Source organism: Pinus tabuliformis, chromosome 2_2, assembly GCF_031772625.1.
Source record: "Pinus tabuliformis cultivar Carrire ecotype Pingquan chromosome 2_2, CPIR1, whole genome shotgun sequence".
NCBI classification, from domain to species: domain Eukaryota; kingdom Viridiplantae; phylum Streptophyta; class Pinopsida; order Pinales; family Pinaceae; genus Pinus; species Pinus tabuliformis.
In genome coordinates this window covers 432996559-433021824 of record NC_142300.1, presented here as the reverse complement: position 1 = coordinate 433021824, position 25266 = coordinate 432996559, and the positions used below count along the sequence as shown (strand labels likewise).

At 36.4% G+C, this 25266-nt stretch overlaps 1 protein-coding gene across 1 annotated transcript; it reads left to right on the top strand.

Annotated features, from left to right (window-relative positions):
• The first annotated feature begins 3141 nt into the window (after window positions 1–3141).
• HCF243 (Serine/Threonine-kinase pakA-like protein) lies at window positions 3142–6453 on the top strand. Its single transcript, XM_089404783.1, has one exon. The coding sequence runs from the start codon at window positions 4037–4039 to the stop codon at window positions 5699–5701; it is 1665 nt and encodes a 554-aa protein (XP_089260909.1). The 5' UTR covers window positions 3142–4036; the 3' UTR covers window positions 5702–6453.
• Window positions 6454–25266: the final 18813 nt, after the last annotated feature.

The window sequence follows — 25266 nt, the reverse complement described above, 5'->3', positions numbered from 1 at the left end:
ACATTGTTAACTTTCTTAGAGGTTGGTCTAGGAAAATTGCTTACTCCAAGCAAAGAAGGGAGAAGGAGGCAAGACAAAGACTAACACAAATAGTGCATATTTGGAAGTGTTAAATTTTCTTAGGACGACATTGTTCTTTACTTGGATAATTGCATTTCACCATTAATACATTAAGTTCACCCCATATCATCATTACATTATTAAAATATACACCATTATACATCAACATATGCGACTACACAGAAAGAAACATCATCATCATCATCATCAATGCAACAGAACATAAAAGGAACAATAGAAGAAAGCATGCACATAGAGACACTAGGATTGGTTTGAGACCAGGGAAAAACTCACTATGGGGAAAACCCTTGCAAATCTTCTTCTTATTAGATCGTCATCAAATGATGCAACAAAAGAGAGTACAATGATTCATAACTTTATCTATGCAGCAAAACAATAATGACATCCATGAAACATATCTAATCATGTTGGAAATCAACACCCTTATACTGATGACTATAATGGGCTGTCACAAACTAATGTCAACTGTTATATATTGTTGTCACTATGCCGAATACTACTGAACACTGTTGTCATTGAGCGGAAACTTCGGAATACTGAAATCTCATCTTTGAGTCTCAGAGGCAGGGAGGAGGAACTGTGCGGGCGACTATAGCAACCCTGGACGCTCTCTGAAAATTGTGTGCTAACAACTATGGTAGTTTGGACGCTCCCATACCATTCTGTGCATGCGTTTGGGGACCAACTCATCAGATCTACACAAAAACCCTTCGTTGTTCCCTTTAAGTTACTGTGTGTGCGTCCGGGATAGTCTGGTCGCTCTCGGGACCACTCTGTGTGAGTGATAGGGGAATGATACTTCCAAATCTGCCACTGAAGCCCTAGTCATTCCCATAAGCCTCTGTGCTATCGTCCAAGGGTATCTAGTCACTCTCATAGGCTTGTGTGCCAGAGTCTAGGGACCAAAATGGCTTGTTCTGTGCTAGCGATTAAGATCTAGAAAACCCTAACTCAAAGCAAACCTTTCGCATATTATTTTGGACCCTTGCGTGAACTCCTTCCGTCGAGCCTGTGTGAACCAAGACAAAAGATAAGAGAAGATGTGTCCAAATGATCTTGAGGCATCTTCTATTTATAGGCTTTCCTGAGGGGTCACTTGGGGTTAAGGCTGACCCAAGCAGTTACTCGTGTGGTTAGGGATGGCCCATTCCATAATACATGTATGAATAAAATAATTCATAACTCAACTTCCGCTTGACCAAATTAGGTGATCTTTAGGTCGATTTTGGTCCTCTCAAAAAGAGGAATCTAATACAATCATAATCTCAGTCATTTGAGCTGTCCAAGGTGGAATTTGACCACAGTTGCAAAAATTAACAAGAAGACGCCATACACAATGTTGAGGAAGAGTTATGATTAACTGTCTCATATCCATATTTGTGAACAAGATGACCACTAGTGAGATGAATTTTCTTTTAGCACCACATCGTGACATGGTGTTTCATCTACAAGATCAATGCTCACAATCTCCTCATGCCTCCCATCATTCAAATCACCTAACCTCTCTTAGGCACAACCATTCACACAAACCCTAGATTGAAAAAAAAAATTTCACCCCTTAATGAAAAATTCAAAAATATAAAACTTGGATCTAGAGGAAGAAGGATCCATGATCCTTAATGCATTAGTGATGATAAATGAACCCTTATCCAAAACAACATTAATAAGTTGAGAAGCACCTTGAACAAGGGGAAAGGGAACAAACATAGAGCAAAACAAGTCAGAATGCTCCACATTGTTACCTTCATGCCTTGTAGAAAAACATCCCTCGTTACAAAAACAATTAAGACTAATGTTGTATAAATTGAAGAAAGTATCTCTAACTTTTCATCGAAAAACATAAAAACTAGCATTGAACCACCAAAAGAAACCCTAAGATCCATCACATCTCCTCGTCATGAAAAATCTTCTCCCCTTGGCCTAGTAATTTTGAACTATTTAGGCCTAAATCAAATTCATTTCCAGAAAGCCCTAGAAAATATGGCCATGACCATGGTGGAACTTGCAATAAAATGCTAAGTTTTTATAATGTATCCACTCTGATTAGCTTTGGTCACAATACTAAAAAATCACTTCCTCATATAGTCTTTTGGAAATAGATGCTAGAACTAAAATACGAGTGCTAATTTGAGATAGGATTTTCAACACTACTCTTTAGGTTTAATGAATTCTAAACCTTTGAAATATGTGCTTCCCCAAGTGTAGAGACAACCTTGTAGATGAGCCCAAATGAGGAATTTGTCCTTCACAACACTCAATGAATCGAATGATTCAAAATACAGTTACAAAACAAACCTTGAAGATATAAAGGTTCACGAGCCCCCTAAAAAAACAACCTCTTTACCACTTCATTGTCGAACAAAAACATTAAAAATCCCACTAAAGAGAAATAATGCAAACCTTAGCAATAACTATTAAAATCCAAAAAACACGAATCCAATCCACTATTTTTAATATATATCACTTTGAATTAATCACATAACTAATAAATACTCCCCTCCCAACTCCCTTACACCTTTCACTAACTAATTTCTATAAATACTAATCCAAATGGATTAACTACATCTCTTAGTTTTTTTCTTTAAAACCCTAACATTGCTCTAAAAACCTCTTCCTCCTTCTTCTTCCTCCCCATCCATCGTTATGTCGGATGCACTTACTCTCGGGTACCCTCTAAAAGTGATGAACATTCTATGATCTCTCATTGCTAATGGTTATCCCAAATCTAGTAACTTAAGTCCAGTAAGTCGAGATCTCATGAGCAGCCTGGCCTGCTTAACCGTTTTGGGAGTCTAACTTAGCCTACCTACATCCTTCTACCCCAAGACCACATTGAGAGGAGGAAAGCAAGAGAATGTTTTCCATGTGGCCCAACTCATCCATGGAAAGTGGCTTAACATATGTTAGATTTCTATGCCTAGCAATAGAAAGGCCACCTAGATTTGTCGCCCTCAAGGGAACGGTCAAATTCTTGACCATTCTACCTCAAACTGGAACAACGGATAGACACGAAGAAACTCTATTTAATTACAGATATGTTGAGCTGCCAGCGTCATGCATCATCCTCGAGGAATTGGAGGGGTTTTAGCGACGTTTTCGAGACATTTCAGAGTCCGAACTCACGTTTTTCACTGACCATCAATTATGCCCAACCTAGAACCGAGCGCGCAAAGTTACATTCATGGCAACCGGACCGCTCACATCATGTGCTACCTGCAGGCTCTGGTTTTGGACTCTTCTGATGCACCCATGTGATTTTTATTAATCAACTGTCCTAACCCAGCAGGGGCACCAATCCTGGTCTCCATCAAGGGTTTTTCTCATAATTTATCCTCCCCCATGCCTATCTACTTGTGTGGTAACTTGTGTAAAGTAGTTGAATGAAAGCTGTCGTCGCTACACTTAACTCCATGAGTCAGTTTCAGAGTTGGGTGCAGGCCATTGTCGAATCTTTTGAGTGCAATTCTTCCTGGAATAATGCTGCTCAGCTTGTAATTTTCTCAATTTTTTGCCACCCTTCCAGTCTGCCACAAATTTCTAATTTTATTAGTAGCTTCTATGTTTCATAGTAGAGCAGTTAACAGGCCCTGAAGTTTTTGACAAATGGGGATTTTTCCAAGAGTCCCTGGTAATTCAGAGTATCATTATCAGTGAGATTGCTGTGTATGGTGATACAAGGCCTAGGTCTTCAGGATTGAACCGGAGAGAGGAGGAGGAGAAGATTTGAGGAGATTTGATATCCTTATCTCGTTGTTATTAAAGACTGAACAGTGATCTGTAGTAACTGCAGACAGATATGGAAATAACAGAGATTGTATAATGGTGAACGAACTTGAAAAGGCTGCAATATAAAGATATCACAGAGTATCAGTGTTGTTGGAGGAATATAGAGTTACAGTTGCATGCATGCATATTCTCCCATTGTGAAGGTGTGGAGGGTTGCTGGTTTTTATGGATGATGGAAGGAGAGCATAAAGGATACCGCACTGGAAGTGAGCTGTTCGTGTGTTTTACATCGAGGCAATCAATGAGATTAGGGCCCAAATGTGTTCTTAGCCCTGGTAGGACGGAGAAATTGGGAGAATCATCGAGCAGGAGGTTGAGAAGCAGTGGGAGTAAAGGGCAGTCAAGTCCCATGTTTTCTGCCCTTGCATACAATCTCACCGGGAGGAAGAAAAATGGCAGCTTTGAAACTCAGGAGCCAACGTCCCCCAAAGTCACCTGCATAGGCCAAGTGAGGGCGAAATCCAAGCATAAGAAGAAGGGTCTCAGTGTCAGTACAAGCGACGTGAAATTCAGAGCCGAGAGAAGCAATAGCCAACGGTGGTCTAAGGAGGCGCCGCTCAAGGTTCCTGAAAGGCAGGAATGTATGGGGAACCGATCGAATCAGAAATGGGGTCATTTATTCGGTTTCAAGAAGGAAGTTTCGTTTAGTATCTGTGAAGCTCTGAGAAGCTTCGGTGCAGAGTTCAACTGCTTTGTGCCATGTGGGGGTGCATCTACTGCCCATACTCCAGCCAAAGAAAGCAAAGAAACTACTACCTGTGGTGCTGTCTTGGCTAAATGGTTCATGGTGCTGCAAGAGGATGAGAAGAAGGCAGTGGAAGGCATAGAAGAAACAGAGCAGAGGATAGCAGATGAAGAGGTTTCATGCATTAGAGAAGTCAACAGGCTAAGCGTGAAGAAGGAAGATTATGAGCCAATAGATGAAACAAAGCTTCTTTACAGTGAAGAAGAAGTGGTTTGCCCCCCTAGGAATGCTCTTCTTCTTATGAAATGCAGATCTGTGCCTTCGAGAATCCCTCGTCTGGGTAAGGACATGCGATGTAAGTCTGCTCCCTTGGGAATGGCTTCTATTGTTATAGAAGAACATGGGAAACGGGAATCTGAAGGGGAAGACAATGGCAGCGAAGAAGTTGAGATTGAAGATGAAGATGGAGCTCAAGTATGTGTGATGCGAATGGAGAGCGAAGAGGAAAAATCAGCTTGCTCTACACCTTCCAACTATGAAGAAACCATCGATGCCGACGCAGACATAGAGGCAGAAAGGCAACTAATGGCTGAGAATGCAATACCCTATGCAATCTCAGAAGAAACAGAAGAAGAGATTGAGGAATCATTGCACAATTTATTCTCAGAAGGTCTGGAAGCAGAAACAGGTTTAGAGAAAGGCACAGCCTCAGGGGAAGCCCAGATAATAGAGAGAGAGGCAGAGGCAGGAACACAACCAGAGACTGCGGAAACATTACCTAATGCACTGCTACTGATGATGTGTGAGCCGAAGCTTTCTTTGGAGATCTCCAGAGAGACGTGGGTATCCAAGGAAGACTTTGTGAGGCGGCCTGTTGTGGTTCGCCAAGATGATAAGGAGAAAGAGCAGAGCAGGAGGGTGAGTAATGCAGAAGACAGCGGCACAAAGTCCATGGATAGACTAGTGGAAGAAAGTGTAAAGAATCCTCATGGGGGAGCTTCTATTGTTCTGACTAGATGTAAATCTGAACCCCTTAGAGCCTCTGTTCAGCTTGTACCAGAGGCCTGTTTCTGGAAGCCCCGGAATCTCGAAATGCCACTGCTCAACATTAGAGGGTCTTTGCCAATCGGAGCAAATTTGGGTTACTGAGTGCTAGGTTTGCATCAACATATGAGTTGAGATTTTGGAAGAGTAGTGACACTACCGTTATGGTTATCTTGAGTTGTCTCCTTGCATTGAATTCTAGGTCTGTTCTTCAAACTCTATACAAACGCTCTTCACCGCTGTCCTGATAATCGTTGCTATTCTTCTAGTTTGCCCCTATTCATCCAGGAGCTACAAAATTGGGACATGGAAGCTCGTGCAGATTTCAATATCAATGAGGAGGGCGGGCCAAGGAAATCATGTTTTCTTCTTTTGTATCCAAGCATGTACAGTGCTCTTTGTCCGGTCATCCTTTGTTAAAGGGCCTCCAAAGTTGTGTTAAAGATGTTTCGGAAGCCATTTTATTCTGTTCAAGTGAAAAAATGGATGGAAGAATACCACTCTTCATTTTCTACTAGTAGTTGCACTATTGTTGAATTTGATAGGTAGCATGACTGTCTCCGAGCTGAACTATTCTCAAACTTTGTTAATGTAATGGATTGAATAATCTTGTTCCACTTTGAAATGGTGGATCTTCAAATCCTTTTTAGCTGTTCTGCACAAAGACATTGTATAGTGCCAAATTGTAGTCCTTAAAGATGGCTTTGCAAAATGAAATTGCACCTTTTAGAAAATTCAATTCCAATTCTTTTACCCTTCAGTTTTGGAAAATTCATTCTTTTGGATTTTTGTTTTCTACGTCTGTATTTTAAAGGCATTTCATGACAGTAAAATTTCAGTTATTATTGATGGTCAAGGACTCTATTCAATGAATAACAGCATAATTCTATACATGATCTCGACATTACAGGAAAAGAAGTTATGAAACATTCTGTCTTTTGGTTTCCCACTTTAAATGGAGTGCTTATTATGTTGAACTTTTAGTGAATAACAGCATAAATCTATACTGCCCTTAATTCAACATGGCATTTGGATATGCTCATGCACGATGCAGGCTATTTGGATTTGAACATTGGAGAGCAAAAAAAATGATCAAATAGCTTGGCTACAAGGGTAGGGTTTTGACTTGGGAAACAACTAAAGCCAGGGTTTTGACGTGGGAAAGAGCTAAAGCCAGGGTTTTGACTTGGGAAAGAGCTAAAGCCAGGTTTTTGACTTCGGAAACACCTACAGCCTTTTAACCAAAGGCAAAAAGCTGGCTTCTATACATGCTTACAAATTGACAGCCTGTGTCACTGTTTTCTGTGGTTTTGCTATCAAAAAAGGACTAATCTTCTAAGAGATTTTTTGGGGTTAATCACAAAATCAGCCTTCAGTAGCGTTCTGTTTTCATAATTTGTACAAGAAACAATTTTTTCACATTCATGGTAATAAAACTAAAAGGTCACGCTAGGGTCAAAATCTCTTGACCATTATAAGTCTAAATTCCATGGCTCACGGAATCAACAGTGAGTCTGTTGACCATTATATGTCTAAATTCCAGGGCTCACAGAATCAACAGTGGAGCTTTATTGGGTTCAATATTTTTCAACTCACTGTGCGCTATATGTAGATTTTGGCTCATTTCCATTTGCAAAGTTTGAGTAGATTTACTGTGTAAAGATTCACACACATAAAAAATTATGGATGATTACCTTGAAGATATAAAAAAGGAACGCTACTCATTTTAGGGCATCTTCATGTGCAGATTTTGAATTATACTTTGTGAAGATTGAGATTTATAAAACATTATAGATGATCATCTTAATGATATAAAAGAAAGGGACGTTCTCTTTTTAATGCTCGTCTCATTAAAAAAGTTTGTCATTGAAAACGCAGGTTACAGTGCAATTTATTTTTGGCAAGGCAGACAAGAAAGCAATCGCTTCTGCTTGTAAAGAAAGATTTCATGTCTTGCGTGCTTATTGAGAAAGATTTAATGTCTTGCATGCTTGCTGTGACTTATAAAATAGGTTCGCTAAGGAGATCCACTGAACTTATAAAATTATAGAATTTGGTTTATACTGAGAAGTTATTTCACCTCACTGTTCTTCATATCTAGAATTTGGCTTGGCTGAATTTGGTTCATCTCATCTGTGTAAAATTTGGCTTGACTAATCTTTGTAAAGATTGATATTTATAAAAGGTTCAAGCGATTTTTTATTAATATTAAAAAAAGGACGTTGCATTGTTTTAATGGTTGTGCTATAAAAAAAATGCATTTTACATTACTAGATCCCTTTCTCAGGGCAGACAAGAAAACACTCAGTGCTGATTGCAAAGAAATATATGTTTTGTATGCAGAAGGGATCTACTGAACTTATATAATTATGGAATTTGATTTATATTTTGTAAAGTTTCTTTAACTCAATTTCCATGTAGAATTGGGCCTGACTTACTCTTTGTGAAGATCGAAATTTATAAAAAATTCAAGATGATTACCTTACAGGTATTGAGAACGAGCGTTGCCTTTATAAAATGCTTGCATTATAAAGAAATTTACACAGTACATCTGTAGATCCCTTCTCAAGGGAGACAAGAAAACAGTGGGATCTGATTGGAGAGAAAGATTTACTGTCTTATATACTTACCAGGACTCATAAAATAAGCCTACAAAAGGGAATCCACTGAACACTGAAGCCCTTATGGTTTTCAAAGGACAAATTTTGTCCCCCTCCTATAGCAGTATAAGATTTTATATAAGGTGACACTGGATTACAGAGGTGCAATATGAGGCATTATTTAAGGATGCAGAAATATATTTTCAAACCTGGTTGCACCTAGAAAGTAGGTGTCAGGTGTTATACTATTTAGGTAAGCGGGGATGGTTACAATAATAAAAGGGAGATGCTTTAGAGTCTGGGGAGGATGGTTACATTTAAAAAAGGGAGATGCTTCAGTGCTTGGGGTAGAAGAAATAGTAGCGAATATGCTTTTTAATAATTATAAGTAGGGAGTTTTTTCCTTATTGGACGAGGTCTTATTTTTTTGTAGTTTAATTTTCATTATTCAGAGGGATCATATTAATGGTCACCATGTATGCACAAAGAATCAAAATCCATTTCATATATATATTAAATAAATAAATTTAATTTGAATAAAATCTTTTTGAATTATTCAAGTCTCGATATATTTAAAAAATTTAGTTGTGTAAAATCAAATTCCAAACAAAAAAAACATTCAATTAAGATAATAGAAAAGTTAAACTTCAATAAAATGTTCTTAATGAGATAAAAAATCTCTATTTAACTATTTCCAATTTAATTTTAACAAGATGTATATATACTCTATTCATTTTATTTTTTTAATTTTTTGGGTGTAATGGTAGAGTTCAAAATTGAGTTAGTCACTGTTTTTCAAAAGCTTCTAACTTGTTATAGAAAGATACAAAATTATTTTCCGTGTGAATAAAAACTAAAATAAAAAATTATTTTTTGGTAAGTTTGGCAAGACTACATTTTCATCATGTCCAATATATCACCTCTATACATTTTTATTGTGTCCAATATATCACCTCGATTGGGGCACGGAATTGAACTGATAATTTCACATCAAGGAGTGCCTTAATAAAACATTGGATCACAGTTTATGATACATCTTTATCATATCCAATATATCACCCTATTTGGGGCTTGAACTGGTAATTTCACATCAAGGAGTGTCTTAACAAAACACTAGATCACAGTCTATCCAAAGACCCAGTGGATAATTATATATTGAATTTGAAATGAAAATTATTTCCCATTTTTCAATTAAATAGTAAATAAATTTTCATTCAACTTACTGTGAATTTGATTTTTTTCCTTTATTCATCATTTTGCTACATATCATGAAAAAATAGTTTTAACAATAATTTCTCATTTCATGATAATTTAAAAAAAATGCCATCTTTTATATGTAATAGAATCCTATTGTTATGGAGCTCCTACATGTATGACCTATTTATTGAAATTACATATTAATAGTGGGAATTGAAGAGCAAATTTTTGGTTGTGGTCAATTGTTTTGCTACTCAGAGGGAAAACTATACCAATTAGAATAGACTCTCCATCCTCTTGTTACTAAAATTTACAATGACACTTACCAATCATCTTACTACCTACTCCAGTTGCTTGTAGTCACATTTACTACTTGATTGGATTTATGAATGTTACCTCTTTGTATTCTTTATGCCTACTTAATATAAATACAAGACAATGGGCAATAGAAATCAAAATTGATTCAATGTACTGAATAAGTAGTATTCAATTTAATCATTCATTTTTGTATATAAAAGCTTATGTCATTTTTGGGTGATTTTGCACCAATTATTAGGATTATAATTCTTGGTGCAAAAGATTTTCGAAACTTCTATTTTTTTCATAGAAAATTGTGTTGTTTGAAGGTTTTAAAAAATTGTGATGTTTTCTGTTTGTTAGACATTGCACTTATATTCATAGTAGTTGTTTGAACAATTGGATCAATTAGTCTCCAAAATCTTAAGTAAGAACAATTTTATTGTAAAACAATTGGATCAATTAGTCTCTAAAATCTTAAGTAAGAACAATTTTATTGTAAAACAATTTCGTTATATTTGAGAACTGGTGTCGAAGAAATGAAAAAATAAATAGCCTTGTTGAATTTCCTCTATATAATTTCTATATAAATTATAAATAAATAATCAATTAAATTTTCTCCATATAATTTTTATGTAAAATATAAATAAATAACCTTTTTAAATTCTTTTATATAAATTATAATACTAATAAACCAATACTAAATCAGCACTATTTATTATTTATTCACATTTAAAATTTTGATTTTATTGTTTCCAATTTATTTCCTAAATGCTTTATTATACCTGACATATTACCCATTTAGTTTGCTTTGACTTGCTTATTAGTTTGTCTTTGACCAAAAATTTATGCCACTTATCCATAGTTTAACATTAGGAATTCAAATTTTGTTATTTTTTATTATTATTTAAATTTATTTATTTGTAAAGTGATGGGTTGAGGTTTTATTATGGGCTCTTTAATAGCTTTTATTTCGGTTAGTTACTAATTTTTGTTTTTAGATTTTTTTTTTTTTTTTTATTGAGTTTTTTCATTTTTTTATTATATCCATTTTCATGAATTATAATTTTTATAGCTTATTATTATATTAAAAACATATATATATATATATATTAGTTAATCATATTTCTTAATTTTAGCGCCGACATTCAACAATACAATGATTGATTAGTTATTTTATTTTTACTATAATTTTTTTGTCTTTATTATCTTTTAGTTTAATTAAACTATATTTAAGCTAAACTACAAAGACTAACTACTATATAATCCTTATTATTACTAAATAAATACTATTTATTTAAAAAAACTAAACATCCTTTTCCAAAAAAAACAAATACTATCCTTCTTCGTCACAACAAGAACATGCCATCTGAAACCACAAATCTCTAGGTATGGGTGTGCTGTGCGTGACTAGCCGTTTGTACTCCCTGATTTAAGGTAAGGGAAATGGCTACAGGATATTCATCAGACCCAATAGGCAAGTCGCAAAAGTGGTCGCGAGGGAGTTTGATAAAGTAGATCCGATACATAATAAGTGCAGGCGCAGACAACCACATGGATTCAGAGAAAGCATCATCTGCCAGACTGTTCAGTCTCCGTCTAAGTAGCCAGAGTCTTAGGGAGCACGCTTTTATTTTAGGTGTATAATTTTTGGTATGATTGTGATTTTAATAGTTAAAAATATATTTTTGAATGTATAAATAGATTTCATAATATTTTGGAGTAATTGATTTCCATCAATTATATAATAGTAAATATTGAAATATATTATTTTTTGGGATTATATAGCAACAATAATAAATATTAAAATATTTTATTTCTGGAAATTACATAGCAATAATAACAACAAATATCACGCCCTGGAGTATGCTGTAAAACTGCTTCTGGTTGGCTAAGAGCTCGTCTTCCTCGGACGTAAGGAAACAGGTTAACTGCCCAAGACCCAGAGGCATCTGGCAGGAGTGAAACCCTGGTCCCTTACGGACCACCAGCGGGTTATTACAGGTGGGGTGGTTTTCCTTGATAACGGTGATGAGTCAAACTGACATTCGCGGATAGCAGCCAGAGATGGTTGTCCTCACTGTTGGTTTGACAACTGAGTTTGATAGGTTTTGCCACCTTCGGGACAAAAAATAACAACAAATATCAACAAATATTTGAAACACTTTATTGTGCGAATCTACGAAGATGAAAAATTAAAATTACAAAAAATCTCTACCAAATTTGAAGTAAAATTAACCAAAAATACACCAGAAAAGACAAAATAACTTATTGCACTTAGTGACGATAGCCTTAATTCCGTGCTTTGAGTAGTTATGAGCAATCATTTTTCATGTGAGCGAGGAGGAAACTTCTGGCTTTCGGCGGAGTTTTAAGATATCTCAGATCTACGTGTGGGTTCGATTGCACAAAAGAGGGTCGATCATTATTGCTCCTCTTTCCTATCTTATTTCATGCATTGAACGCCACCAAATCCATTCACTGCTGTAAGTTTTATCTTTTTAAAAGGCCGTTATCCAAATAAAAAAAAGGCATAGCAGTCAGTCACAGAATACCAACAAATCATCCTTGAGATTTGCCCCTTAAATCCGCTTCTGCAGTGATAAAAGTTTGTCTGCGAGGCAGCTTTAAAACCATTATTTTAATGCCACAGATTCCGGTTCTGTTGCCGTGTGACCAGCTTTAAAGACAGGCTGTATCACACACTAGGGTTTCTTTGGGCTAGTATTAACTTTTGCCCTATGCTGCCCCATCTGTTTATGGAAATTTGTCTTACATGCAGATGGTAATTTTACTTCTATTTATGACTGCTGTTTTAATGAAGTAGGGCAATGCTACGACCACAATCAATTCGATGTGATAGTTGATAACAAGGTGAAGTCTTTCACTATGAGCTTAGGTGAAGTCTTTCACTATGAGCTTTTATATTTTCTGGGGCTCGGTGTCACATTATAATCTTAAAAAAAATTGAAAATTTTGTAGCTTTTGGTATATTTTTTAGTTGAATTTATTTAAAATTTGGTAGGGTTTGTTGGATTATAAATTAGAGTTTCTCCGATTCCAATATGATAAAAGTTTTTTTTCGAAACTTTAAATTTATATATAATTAAAATATATTTTAAATAATAAAAAAATTATTATAATAATAAAATTATAATTTCTAATTAAAAAACTCTAAAACTTATAATAATTAAGTAAATTTTCAAAAATAACTTCAACATATTATATAAAGTTATATATAGAGTTAGAAAATTAGAAATTTAATATTATAATTTTATTTGGGTTTATAAAGAAAAGAAAAAAGAAATAAATTATTTTAATGTCTATGAGGCTAAAGATAGTTTATGGGACACATTGCTTTTTCATCTGCTGGATGTATTGGGTCTTTTTTATGTGAAATTTCAAGATAAATGCTCCGATCTTCTCGACAAACCCCTCGCTAAATAGATTATCCCAAGCGCTAGCTACCAGCATATCTGCATAACTTTCCCTATTGTTTTTGAAGGCCTCACATTCTAAAATGAAATATTTTTCTATTTCCATTTTCTCTGAAAAACAAAAAATGGGTACTCTTTCCTCCCACACTTCCTTTGGCCTTTTTCCAATGCCATGTTTCACAATGCAGTTGATGAGAATTAGTTCTTAACTCATCGATAAGAATTTTGGCTCTCCAAGAGATATTGGCCTCAGTGTATAAGAGCTTTTCCATAACAATTTTTTTATCTATTTGCTGTTTATGGGACACGCGTTCAAGCAAATACCCCATTTACTAAATCATTTGTTATTTTACTGCAACCACAATTTTTTAATACCACAAATTCAAGTTCTGTTGCTTTGTGACTAGCTTTAAAAACAAGCTGTATCACACACTAGGGTTTCTTTAGAGTGGTATTAACGTTTGCCCTATGCTACCCCATCTGTCTAGGGTTTCTTTAAGAGTGGTATAACTTTTGCCCTATGCTACTCCATCTGATTATGGAAATTTGTATTCCGACTGTACGTAATTTTACTTCTATTTATAACTGCTGTTTTAATAGTGTGTTTCTTTGGAGTGGTATTAACTTTTGCCCTATGCTACCCCATCTGTTTATGGAAATTTGTATTTCGACTGTACGTTATTTTACTTCTATTTATAACTGCTGTTTTAATGAAGTATGGCAATGCTACGACCACAATAAATCCGATGTGATAGCTCATAACAATGTGAAGTGTTGCACTATGAGTTTTTATATTTTCTGGGGGCTCGGTGTCACATTATATTCTTAAAAATTGAAAAATTTGTAGGTTTTGGTATTTTTTTTAGTTAAATTTATTTAAAATTTGGTAAGGGTTTGTTGAATTATAAATTTGAGTCTGACCATTTTAATGTTAAATTCATATATATTTAAAAATTATTTTAAATAATAAAAAAATATAATTTAATAAAATAAATTTACAGTTTCCCACCAAAAAACACCCCCAAAATTTATAATAATTAACCAAATTTTAGAAAATAACCTCAATATATTATACAAAGTCACCAAACTAGAAATTTAATACTATGGCTTTATTGTTTACCTGGTCTTTATAAGCAGTTGGTATGGGAAGGCACATTTATTTTTTATCATGTTTAGAGTAGGCGATACACTCTGTGGCTGATGTTTGCCTTGATTTGGAACCCAAGCTGTGGCAGCGGGGTGACGGTCTTCGGTTGCTGAGTTGGGATATGTTGGGTAGGTGTGCTGGATAGTCTTTACTTCAAGGATTGGAGACTGTTATGGGTTTCGGTGTTTTCTCCACGCCCAGCATTCAACAACCGTGTACATTGACTCTACAGGGGTTTGTATATTTATATTTTAAGGTTGGTTTCTGTTGCGTTAGAGTATAATGGTGATTTTTTTTAATATGAATTTATTGGAATTATAAATTTGAATTGTGAAATTTTATAATTTATATGTTTAAGAGTTTTTCAGAGTGTTGAATTTATATATACTGTCACAAAAAATATTTTAAGCAACATAATATCATTTTTTGATCAAATTTTGTTTTGGAATTATAAGTTTAAATTGTAATTTTTTCACAATTCATGTATTTAAGAAGTTTTTCAGAATGCTGAATCTATATATACAGTGACAAAAACATTTTAAACAATATAACTTCACTATTTGATCAATATTTATTGGGCTAGATTCCAGCCAAAAACTTCAAAACAAATGATAATTAAACATCATCTTTTGTTATTGTTAGTTTGGTCCAGTTTGATCTTGGTTCTAGGTTTGCATTGTAGTTTGGGCTTTTGGGTATTGTTGTGATGTTGACTGGTTTTAGTGAATTTGTCAAGTTGTTGATTGTTTTGGCCAGAGTTTGTTATTTGTTATTTGTTTTTGTTTTTGTTTTTGTTTTTTTTTTATTTGTTATTGTTTTAGATGTGGTTGACAATGGATCTTAAATTTTGGATATACAAATGCAATTATTTTTTAGAATTTGGCATTTTGTGTTTGTTTTATTAAAGTAGGTTCATGTTGGATTGATAATATTATTTTCTAGTGTATTGTTATTCAAAAAATAGTTAAGGTTTATAATTTTGTTGTTACTTGTTTGGCTTAATTTGAGGTTTGATAGAGGCTACATTCTTTGCATTCTGGAATGGTTTGTTTTTTTAACGATTGTTGTGGATGTTTTGGGTAGTGAGTTTAGTTATATTATTGTTTGGCATGTCTTTTCTAGTGGAGTTTGGTATTCCATGGAGACTTTGTGTTTTTCATATTCTTAAGTGGTTGGACCTTTTTATTGTTGCTATGAATGTTGGTAGCTTGACAAACCCTATAACTTGTAACAAACCCCAAATCAATACACCTATTTTTTTTAATCAAAAGAGATAATAACTTGAACTTATGACAATATTGTTATTTTTGTATACTTCTCAATAAAACACTTAATGATTATTTTTTCTTGGAATCCATACACAACAAAAAATTTATTTAGAGATCCTTGTTCTTTTATATTCATTCTTATTTCTAGGCTTAACCTTTGGTGTTCTATTCATTCATTATAATATTATCTCTGAAATTCCCTAGAGACTTTGTGTTTTTCATATTCTTAAGTGGTTTCACCTTTTCATTGTAGCTATGAATGTTTTCAGCGTGACAAACCCTATAAATTGTAACAAACCCCAAATCAATACACCTAATTTTTTTAATCAAAAGAGATAATAACTTGAACTTATGGCAATATTGTTATTTTTGTATACTTCTCAATAAAACACTTAATGATTATTTTTTCTTGGAATCCATACACAACATAAATTTTATTTAAAAATCCTTGTTCTTCTATACTCATTCCTTTTTCTAGGCTTAATCTTTGGTGTTCTATTCATTCATTCTAATATTATCTCTGAAAAACCTTAAAAAGAGGTTTATTGTGCAAATATGGTTTATTATTGTAAATTTTTATGTTTGTATATATTAAGAGTTAATATCCATCTCATATCTCTACACTACATGAAAATTTGGTGCCCCTTAATCCATTCCGGCTTTGGCACTTTCAATTTAGATCTTCCTAGGTTATATGTTATGCTTTATTACATTATAAACTTTTTCCTAGGTTATATTTGTAAGCTTTATTCATTATAAACAATTTCAATTCAGATTTTCCTAAGTTATATGCCCACAAATATTTAGTTCCATCATGAACACTTGTATGTTTTATTACATTATAAACTTTTTCCTAGGTTATATGCCCACAAATATTTAATTCCATCATGAACATTTGTATGCTTTATTCATTATAAACAAATATATGTCACGACATATTAGTTGACATGCATAGGCTGGTAGGCCACTAAAACTGAGCTAAAGCCTATGTACTTGAAATGGCAAGACATGTTGCTAAGGATGGTTGGTAGGGAGGCTCCAAAACGAAGCTAAGGCAAAATTTTGGAGGGTGGTTGTAGCCGCTACGACACTTGGCGACACACTGGTAGAACTCTAGCTCTCTAAATGGACCTTGTTTCGTGAAAAGCAATTCTAACTCCTCTGGAAGTATTGCTTGATTCTCAGATCATCTTGATTCCCACACTAGCTTGATTGAAAGATGTAGCACCTGCCATGTTCTTGGTCAGTCAGCACACATTCCAAGCCAAGTCAACACAGTTGTTTTGATTGGGGATGAGGGGTATATTAGTACACAAGCAATATGGTAGCCAGAGTTTAAGTGTCATCTGTGGTGTTGCTCCGCTGCCAGCAGGCCTAGACAGTACCCCGTCGGAGTCACGTAGGAACACAAGCATGGCTCTACTGCCAGTGAGCCTAGTCAGTACTCCAGTGGAGTTACTTGCATCACCTCTCTGCGTAGGAAGCCTTTCTCTTATTTCGACTTATTCATTTTTCAAATTTTTATTTTTTATTTTTTTATTTTTTTCATTTTTTCAACAACTATGCATAACACTTATTCATTTCGGAGGCAGAAGAGGGATCCCGAATGATTGAGAGCAGAAGAGGTTGTTCCTTAAGAGAAGTAGTTTTTATATACCTATGGCATATTTGTTAAGGTTTTCCCCCTCACCTTACTTTACTTGACTGAGCTGACAAGAGTTAACCCACAAACGACCGACTAGAGTAGGTGATACTAGTTAGCGTGCAAGCATTGTGTTTTCATCAAGCTTCACTTCAAACATAACATATTTTCCATTGGTGTATCAGGGACTGAGGTCAACAAGTTCTTCATATAGAGACAGGACGACAAATAACCCAGTATTGATCACTACACAAGTCCTATTGTACTTTACCTAGCTTGTTTCAAATGTTACACACGGCTCATGTGAAACAAACTTATGAACATAAACAAGCAATAAAAGACAAAAGAGCGAAGAGCAGAAGAAATTGCGAAATCAAAGGGAGAAAGAAAAATGCATGCATGCAAACCAATGAGAAGAAAACACTACTCCTACCCCTAAGCTAACAGTGCATGGGTCTGCTCACGTGAAGTGATAATTCCAATGCAGCCACCAGCACATTGGTCGACCCATGTTGGTGAAGGCGTGGTTCACGAATAGCATAGTCACAAAACCAGTAAACATGAAAGATATAATGATGAAGACAAACACACTCTAGGTTTAAGTGTGTCCATAGAAATGAAATGAGTGAAAGCGCATGACATGCACTCTATGTACTTGCCATGGTGTTGTGCTACATTGCGTGTAGATGTTAAGAATACGCATTCTCTCGACTATGACATGAAATAAACTGTGAGAAAGGTAGACCACTTACGTGGCACAAGTGTGCTTGCTTTGTAAGATTCCTCCAATGTAAAAGCGATGTGATCATGTGATTCAAGAGGAGGAAGTGAAATTTGGGTGTTTGGTTGATCTTTAATGCGAAGCAGAGAGTGATGAGGAGCCTTGCATGTTTCAACAATTTCCTGATCAGAAGTGAAACCGACCTTAGAACAGTGAGGGCCTGACATAACCGTCAACTCGGGCTGAAGTGCCTCAACAGCCTGCGGAGTTTCGACTTTGTTGACACGTAGATCATCGGAGACCAGTGGCCTAGACATATTAACAGTGGGTGAATCTACATTGTGATTGAAGAAGAAGTACAAAGATCATGACAACCACGATAAAAAATTTTGGGATGTTCATCAACATCCTCATGATTTGATGAATCGTGCAGATGGGTAGATGAGAAGCAAGGATGTCCACCCTTTGTGTTTTCAGAAATGATAGATGATAAATAGGACGAATTTTAAGAGGAAGATGTGACCTTTCCGCAATGTAATGACAGACTAACATCTAATGTGAAGTGTGAATGATTGGAAGTAGAAACATCCGAAAATGAGTTTTCACAAGGGAAATAAACAATGGTAGAATCACAAGGGATGTCAGGATAGAGTGGATGGGGCGTGGGTGGAAGGGAGTCATCCTTCACCACTAGTTATTCTTTAGCTTCCTGCACACACTCATCATGAATGACAACATAGGTTGGCTACACAACACCAACTTTGTCAACAACTTGATCCTCGTTCACAACATGTGAGGAGTCTGGAATGGAAGAACACATGAGAGTACAATCTAGAGCATCAATGGAACGTAGGGATGGAGGTCAAGTGAACGAACCCACGTGATAACCAGTAGGCTTGCCAGCTAAATCTACATATGTGACAGTTCAACAGATGTGTGTGCATGTTCTCCCACATCACTCTGCGGTGGTGGAGCTATTCGACAAGGTGAAGGCAGAAAATCACTTGTGACAGCAACTGTGCTTGGCTATGATTGCACAGCTCCATCACTGAAGTATGCTGAGTGGGATTCGAATGATTTCAAGAATTGCGGATTTTCGGATATGTAAAGAAGATGCTAAAATCTTCCATTGAGAAATTCCCAATCAATTTCATCTTCGGGAAATCAGTATGCAAGATTACGAAAGCACATGTAAAATTGTTCAACATATTCATCAGGTGCTTCCATAATTTCAGAATTTCTTTGTTGAGTGCTTTACAGTCAAAATGATTGAAATCATGGTCTATCTCTGTGACCAGATGAGAAAGAGAATGAATAGATTTTTCAGGTAGCGTGGCACACCAATGCATTGGGTTCCCTCGAAGCGTGTATGCGAGTAGCATGCAGGTCATGTAATCTTCAAAGATTTCATGTCTTTTGCATGAGCCTACAATGATGACCGCATGCCTAACCAAGGCTACGTAGCCTCCACCATCGTATGTTTTTTGTGACAAGTTATCCCAGAGATCTTCCAAGACTTCAAAGTCGTTTCCATAAGACATACACTCTCGAAGAGAAACTCGGCAGTTAGTCATGATAACTATGAAAAAATTCAAAACAGATTGTGAGGACATAGCTTGTCCTTTGGCCCTCCTTCTAGCACCAAAATGTTGATGATGCTGGACCTGCCAACATGTCAGGGGATCTCCCTAGTCAGAAGTCCCAGCTAGATCTCAAACTGTTTGGTTTAGGAGTCCCAACAGTGAGTCGTATGGTATCGCCTTGACTGCAGTTGCTCTTAGAGACCAGCAGGATGTCCTTGTTGGTAGCAAGGGTGTGACCAACGTAGCAAGCTAAGGAAGGTGCATGAAGGGTTCTAACACATGGAAAGGAGAATGAGTGTACCCCTTAGAAACCTGTGGAAACACGCAGCGTGAAAGGGACCACACAAGCAAAGATACATCACAAGCTGGAAGACAGGGACACAACCAACCCAAAGTGATGATTAAACCAACAACACATCTTAGTAAGATTCGTACATACATATATTGAAAGAGTCCATACATACATGCATAAGCAAATAGCTACATATATTATTAGAGTAACCAAGATAGTTGAAATACAATAACAAGATATGCATGAAACGTGTTGGATTTTTTATATTAAGAGTGAAAGATCCAATCATACAATGCAACCATGACCAACCACTAGTTTCGATAGCAACGTTAGAGTCATTGCGGCCTACTCCACCAAAGAGATATACTAGCTCTACACTGTGGAGAAGCCAAGGCTTGTTACAATACACTCCAAGCTTTCTCTATGATACACCTACAGGAAGCTTGGCTACCAAAAGCCTGTACAATGAGTTATGAGGTTCTATAAATAGCAAAGGGCAGGGCGACCCTTAACATTCTCCTTTGTGACTCTTCACCTACCCTCATGACTCTTCAACTACTACATGACTATTACATTCGACCATTGACACTTGGTCTTTCAATTTTACAAGATGTTACATTACAATCTGCACATATACCTATGTGAGACAAAATAGGCTTGAGTAAGCCATGCAAGATATCACTAAGAATTGGATAGCTGTGGGAAGACAAACTCTTCGACATCCTCGCAATGATCGATGGTGGTGAACTGATGCCAAGTTTGGTAGTCCGTGATGGTGTTCGTGTACTCTGTGGTGAATCCTTCTAGAAGCGAACTCCTGCCTTCGTTGCATCCGGGTACACCAATTTGGCTCCTCTAATCAACTCATCTGATAACATGTGCATCATAGTCTTGAGTGTAGTTTGGCCAGTGACATACCGATGCATAGTCTCTGCGTTGATCTCCAAGTGTGTGTTGGTGGCTATGTGCATCAACTCGTCGAAGTACATGTCCAGCTCTAGTTGGACTTGGTTCTTGTCTTCGCCTTGGTGAATGTGCCAATGGGTGGGATTGCATGCGTGTGCACAATAACATCCATGCTCCTGAACACCCTTATATGCAATAAATAACACTGCTCACCCTGTATGCTATTTGTCAGTTGCTGGGAAGGGTCTATACCTTGTATCGATGCAATTTCATCATTCTGTGCATGTTGTGCCTCCTTCTATACCTGTTCCTACTGCACTTCCTTCTCTTGTCTATGCAGCTCCTACTCTTCCCTCCTCTTTACGCGATCCTCTTATCATGCTGTTGCCTCTTGGCATCAATCTCCAAAGCTGTTTTCATCACAAGTGGATCTGCTTTGAACTTGCAACTTTGCTCCACCTTTGTGTTGTCAATAACCTTCTTCCTACCTTGGTCGTGTGTGGGTCTGCTACCCTTTGCTTTTGTTGATGGTGCCGGTCTCTGTGATGCCGCGACCATTTCATCTTTATATCCTTGTCGGTGAACATCTTAGTGTATTCATACATAGGCAAGCTCATAGGCACTTTCTCAAATTGCATCTCCAGTTGTGCTCTCAGCGACATCTTTTGACCCTGCTCCCTGGGAATCCATGTACCTGTACTGCTGAGAGGCAGACGAACACCTGTGATAACTATAGACATAGCAACACTCATGGAAAGAAATTTTTCCATTGAAAACCAAAACAAACTTCAGGACTGACTTGCAATATACCTGTATGACTGAATGTGAAGATTGTGCAACTTTCATCGGGCATTTGGGAGACTGACTACCACAACTACTCAAGGCACAATCCAGGATGTCAAGAGACTGACTGAATACTGGAATTGTGCAATGCATAGTCCAGCCTAGCCTATTGAGGATTGAAAATGGGCAATGCGCAATTTCAGTCAACAATGACATGCAAACCACCAAACTGCATGACACAGTTTTTGGGGCCAGCAACACACTGCCTCCCAGAATTGCGCAATGCAATCCTAGAGGCTAGTGCTGGGCCAGATTTGCATAGTTTCTGGAGGGAAACCGAAGCCTTCACTTCCAAAAATGCACATTTTCTAGTCGGGCAATGTAGGGTTTGGGCCAAGGCAACCTAGACCCATTGACGGGCGCCTAGAAACATGAGAAGTTTGAATGCATGATGAAGTTGAGTGAAAATAAGAGTGAATTATCATGCATGAAAAAAATGAGTGCAAGATTTAGAAAACAGGAAAGCAAGCATGCGTGTGAAGCGAGTTTCCATGATGGTGATCATTAGTGCAGAAACAATGACATGTATGCGATAGCAGTGATATGTAAAGAAAAATTGAAACAGTGCTTCTACAAGCTAACATGCATCAAAATGAAAGAAAGCATTCATTGAAATAAAGCAGACAACACTTACACAAAGCGAAATAAAAAAAGCAACAGAAACGCAACACAAGACATGAGAAGTAGACTTACCCTGAAAATCTAAGTTGAATGTGCCGAAGACTCCTAGATGCAATGTGGGATGTCAGAGTTGCAAGATTGATGTGAGGAATGAGCAATATAACATCTGGCAAAGGAGTTTTGATAAGATCGAGGTTATGACGTGCATGCCACAAATCTAGGAAACAGTGACACTTGGCAAGAGGTTTCTAAAATGATCTTTGCAGGTAACCTCTAGTTGCTAAAAATAGATCCCTAAAATCTAGGGATGCTTTGCTTTTTTATTTTTCGGGAAAAGCAGGTCATGCATGCAAATTAGCCTTGCTCAGTCCTGGAGGGAACCAGTCAACCTGACAACACATGCAATAATTTGCAAGCCTGGGGATGAAATTTGTGCAATTTCTAGGCTAAGCAAGGCTAGATGTTCCTCAAGAATTGCGCAATTTATGGGGTCAACAAGTCACTATTTTCCAGAACTGCGCAATTTCTGGGCTGAATTTCACAATTTCTGGAGGGAGGGATGCCTGGATGGATTGTGTATTTCTGGAACCCAACAGGATTGCGCAATTTTTGGAGGGAAGGCTGGTTCCCCTCTAGAATTGTGCAATTTTCAGGGGGAGCATCTTATCTAGAAAAATGCCTAAGTCCGGAATGATACCCTGTGGGTGGGAGACAAATAAGTTCACATCCATAGGCTGGTAGGCCACTGAAACTCCGCTGAAGCCTATGTACTTGAAAGTGAGAGACATGTTGCTAAGGATGGTTGGTAGGGAGGCTGAAAAAAGAATGAAGGAAAAATTTTGGAGGGTGGTTGTAGCCGCTACAACATAGTAGTGCAACACTAGAACACCTTCCTCACTAAGAGGGAGTGTTAGTTTTGTAGCATCGTAGGTGTTCAAGTCTCGAAAAAATTTGGAGATGCTAAAACACAAGAGTTCTCCATAACCCATAAATCGTTTTTGGAAATTCCATCTAGAAGTGTCTCAATTAGATTATTATACTATTTTTTAATATTTGCCAAGTCTAAACTTAGGAAAAGGGGTTAATTAATTAGTATTAATTGAGAAAGGTGTGAATTATATAGAAACTCAAATGGTTCGATCTAGAAATAATCTTAGTCATCGATTATGTTTTAATCTTGGTCGTTGGATTCCCAACTGGAGATTATAAGAGGAGCTCGATGAGTAGATGGAGAACACACACTTGAGATCAATTTCCTTGGGAAATTCAATTTTCCAGAGAGCAACAACAGTTTCCATAAGAGTTAAAACTAGAGAAGGAAAGAAAAGGCAAAGAGGGGTAGGGGCAGTGATTCAGAGAAAGAATTTCCAAATCTAAAGAGTACATTGTAGAGAGGAAGAAATAGCCATAAAGATGCTAACATAGGGGTTGCACAGAAGTATGTTTAGGGGAATTTGATTTAGCTAGAAAAGGGTTGTTGCAAGTGCTAGTGGACATAAGAATTTCCAGGGAACCAAGATAGAGGCTTCCGAACTAGTGGCAGTTAGTTATAAGTTGTATCAAGGCAGTTCCAGGAAAGAAATTTTTAGGTTTGCACAAGTTGATGCAGGGCCTGCACAGAGACAGTTGGAGAGCTAGTTTGATTGACTTGATTGACCAATATTTCCTATGGGGGTGAGGAAAATTCCTCGTGAGATTATTTCCAATATTTTCTCTACATTATTTCTAGTTTTTGGCATCCAGATTATATTAAAATTATATTACTGTTGCTTAATAATAAAAACCCTCAGTTGTTGCACTATTTTTCCCAAGTTGGGTCTTTTCCCGGGGACATTTGTCCAAAAATAACTATGTCAAATTTATGTGTGTGTGTGTCAGTATTTCTCAGTTTCCAACGCTTTTATTTTTCACAATATTTTTGTGCAGATTGTATTGTCATTATTTCATTGTTGCAATAGCAATAACCTATTAAATTAATTTACAGAGAGAAGAAATAATTCTAGTTGTTGTAATAGAAATTTCAATGGTGAGATTTTCACAAATTATGGGCTATTTTCACTACCCTAATATTGAAAGGAATACTTCACCTTAATTGCACACATATCAATGCATATGCATATTTCAAAGTTTAATCTCACATCCCTATAACTATTATGTAGGGATATAATATATACAATGCTGGGTATACACAAGTACGCATACTATCTATATATATTAGGAATTCCAAACCCATGTATATAATCAACCCTATTATATAACAAAGATTGACAATGTACAGATTATGATTCTATTACCATGAGTCTACTTTGTGTGAGCTAATCATAACATTAATAACCTTCCATATAGAGTGTTGCATAGCTAATAGGCAAGCTAGTAAGTCAACATTATACATGGAACCCAACATGCTCTTATCAGTAGTCTAGGAACCATAAACTTCAATTCAAATATAACACATAAAGAAACCGTGCTCAAGCATTCAATAATCAGGACACTAGATTATATAACATGAAATTTCATGGTATATACAAAATGGGACATATACTTATCTTGAAGCATGAACTGGAAACTAAGTCCAAGACCTCAACTTTCCATCCAAACTTAGATTGGGATGCACTATGGTCTTTCATGTAGACTAATCACCCCTTAGCATGATTCTAGACCATGAGGGCTCAAGGACAAAACCAAATTTCCACTTTAAACCAGGCTTCCAAAGGTCCAATACCTCCACCCACAAACTAAATCACAACACTTAACTTTGAACATGGACCTTCAAACATTTATCACTTCCACCAACAACTACTAATGAAGTTGATGGATCTTATTACTAGTGTAGAAAGAAAATTTATTTTTTATTCAAGGAATTTTTTTGATGTTATAGTAGTCCTTTCCTACATAGTGTTCATTCTCCAAATTCAAGACAAGTATTTTTTTCCTTAGCAATGTCCTTATAAATATTATATTAAATACCTCCTTGTTTACTAAGTTATGACACCATGGCACTAAAAAGTGTGTATGTCTTTCTAGGTGATAAATAGGACCAATTCCATGGCCCAATAGTCCATTTCCCAATGCAATATTTGGGAGAATTTGACTCCTCCAGAAAAAAAATCCAGTCA

What these genes read in the sequence shown, in the direction of transcription:
- HCF243 (XM_089404783.1), top strand. Translation starts at nt 4,037, where the DNA reads ATGATGGAAGGAGAGCATAAAGGATACCGCACTGGAAGTGAGCTGTTC.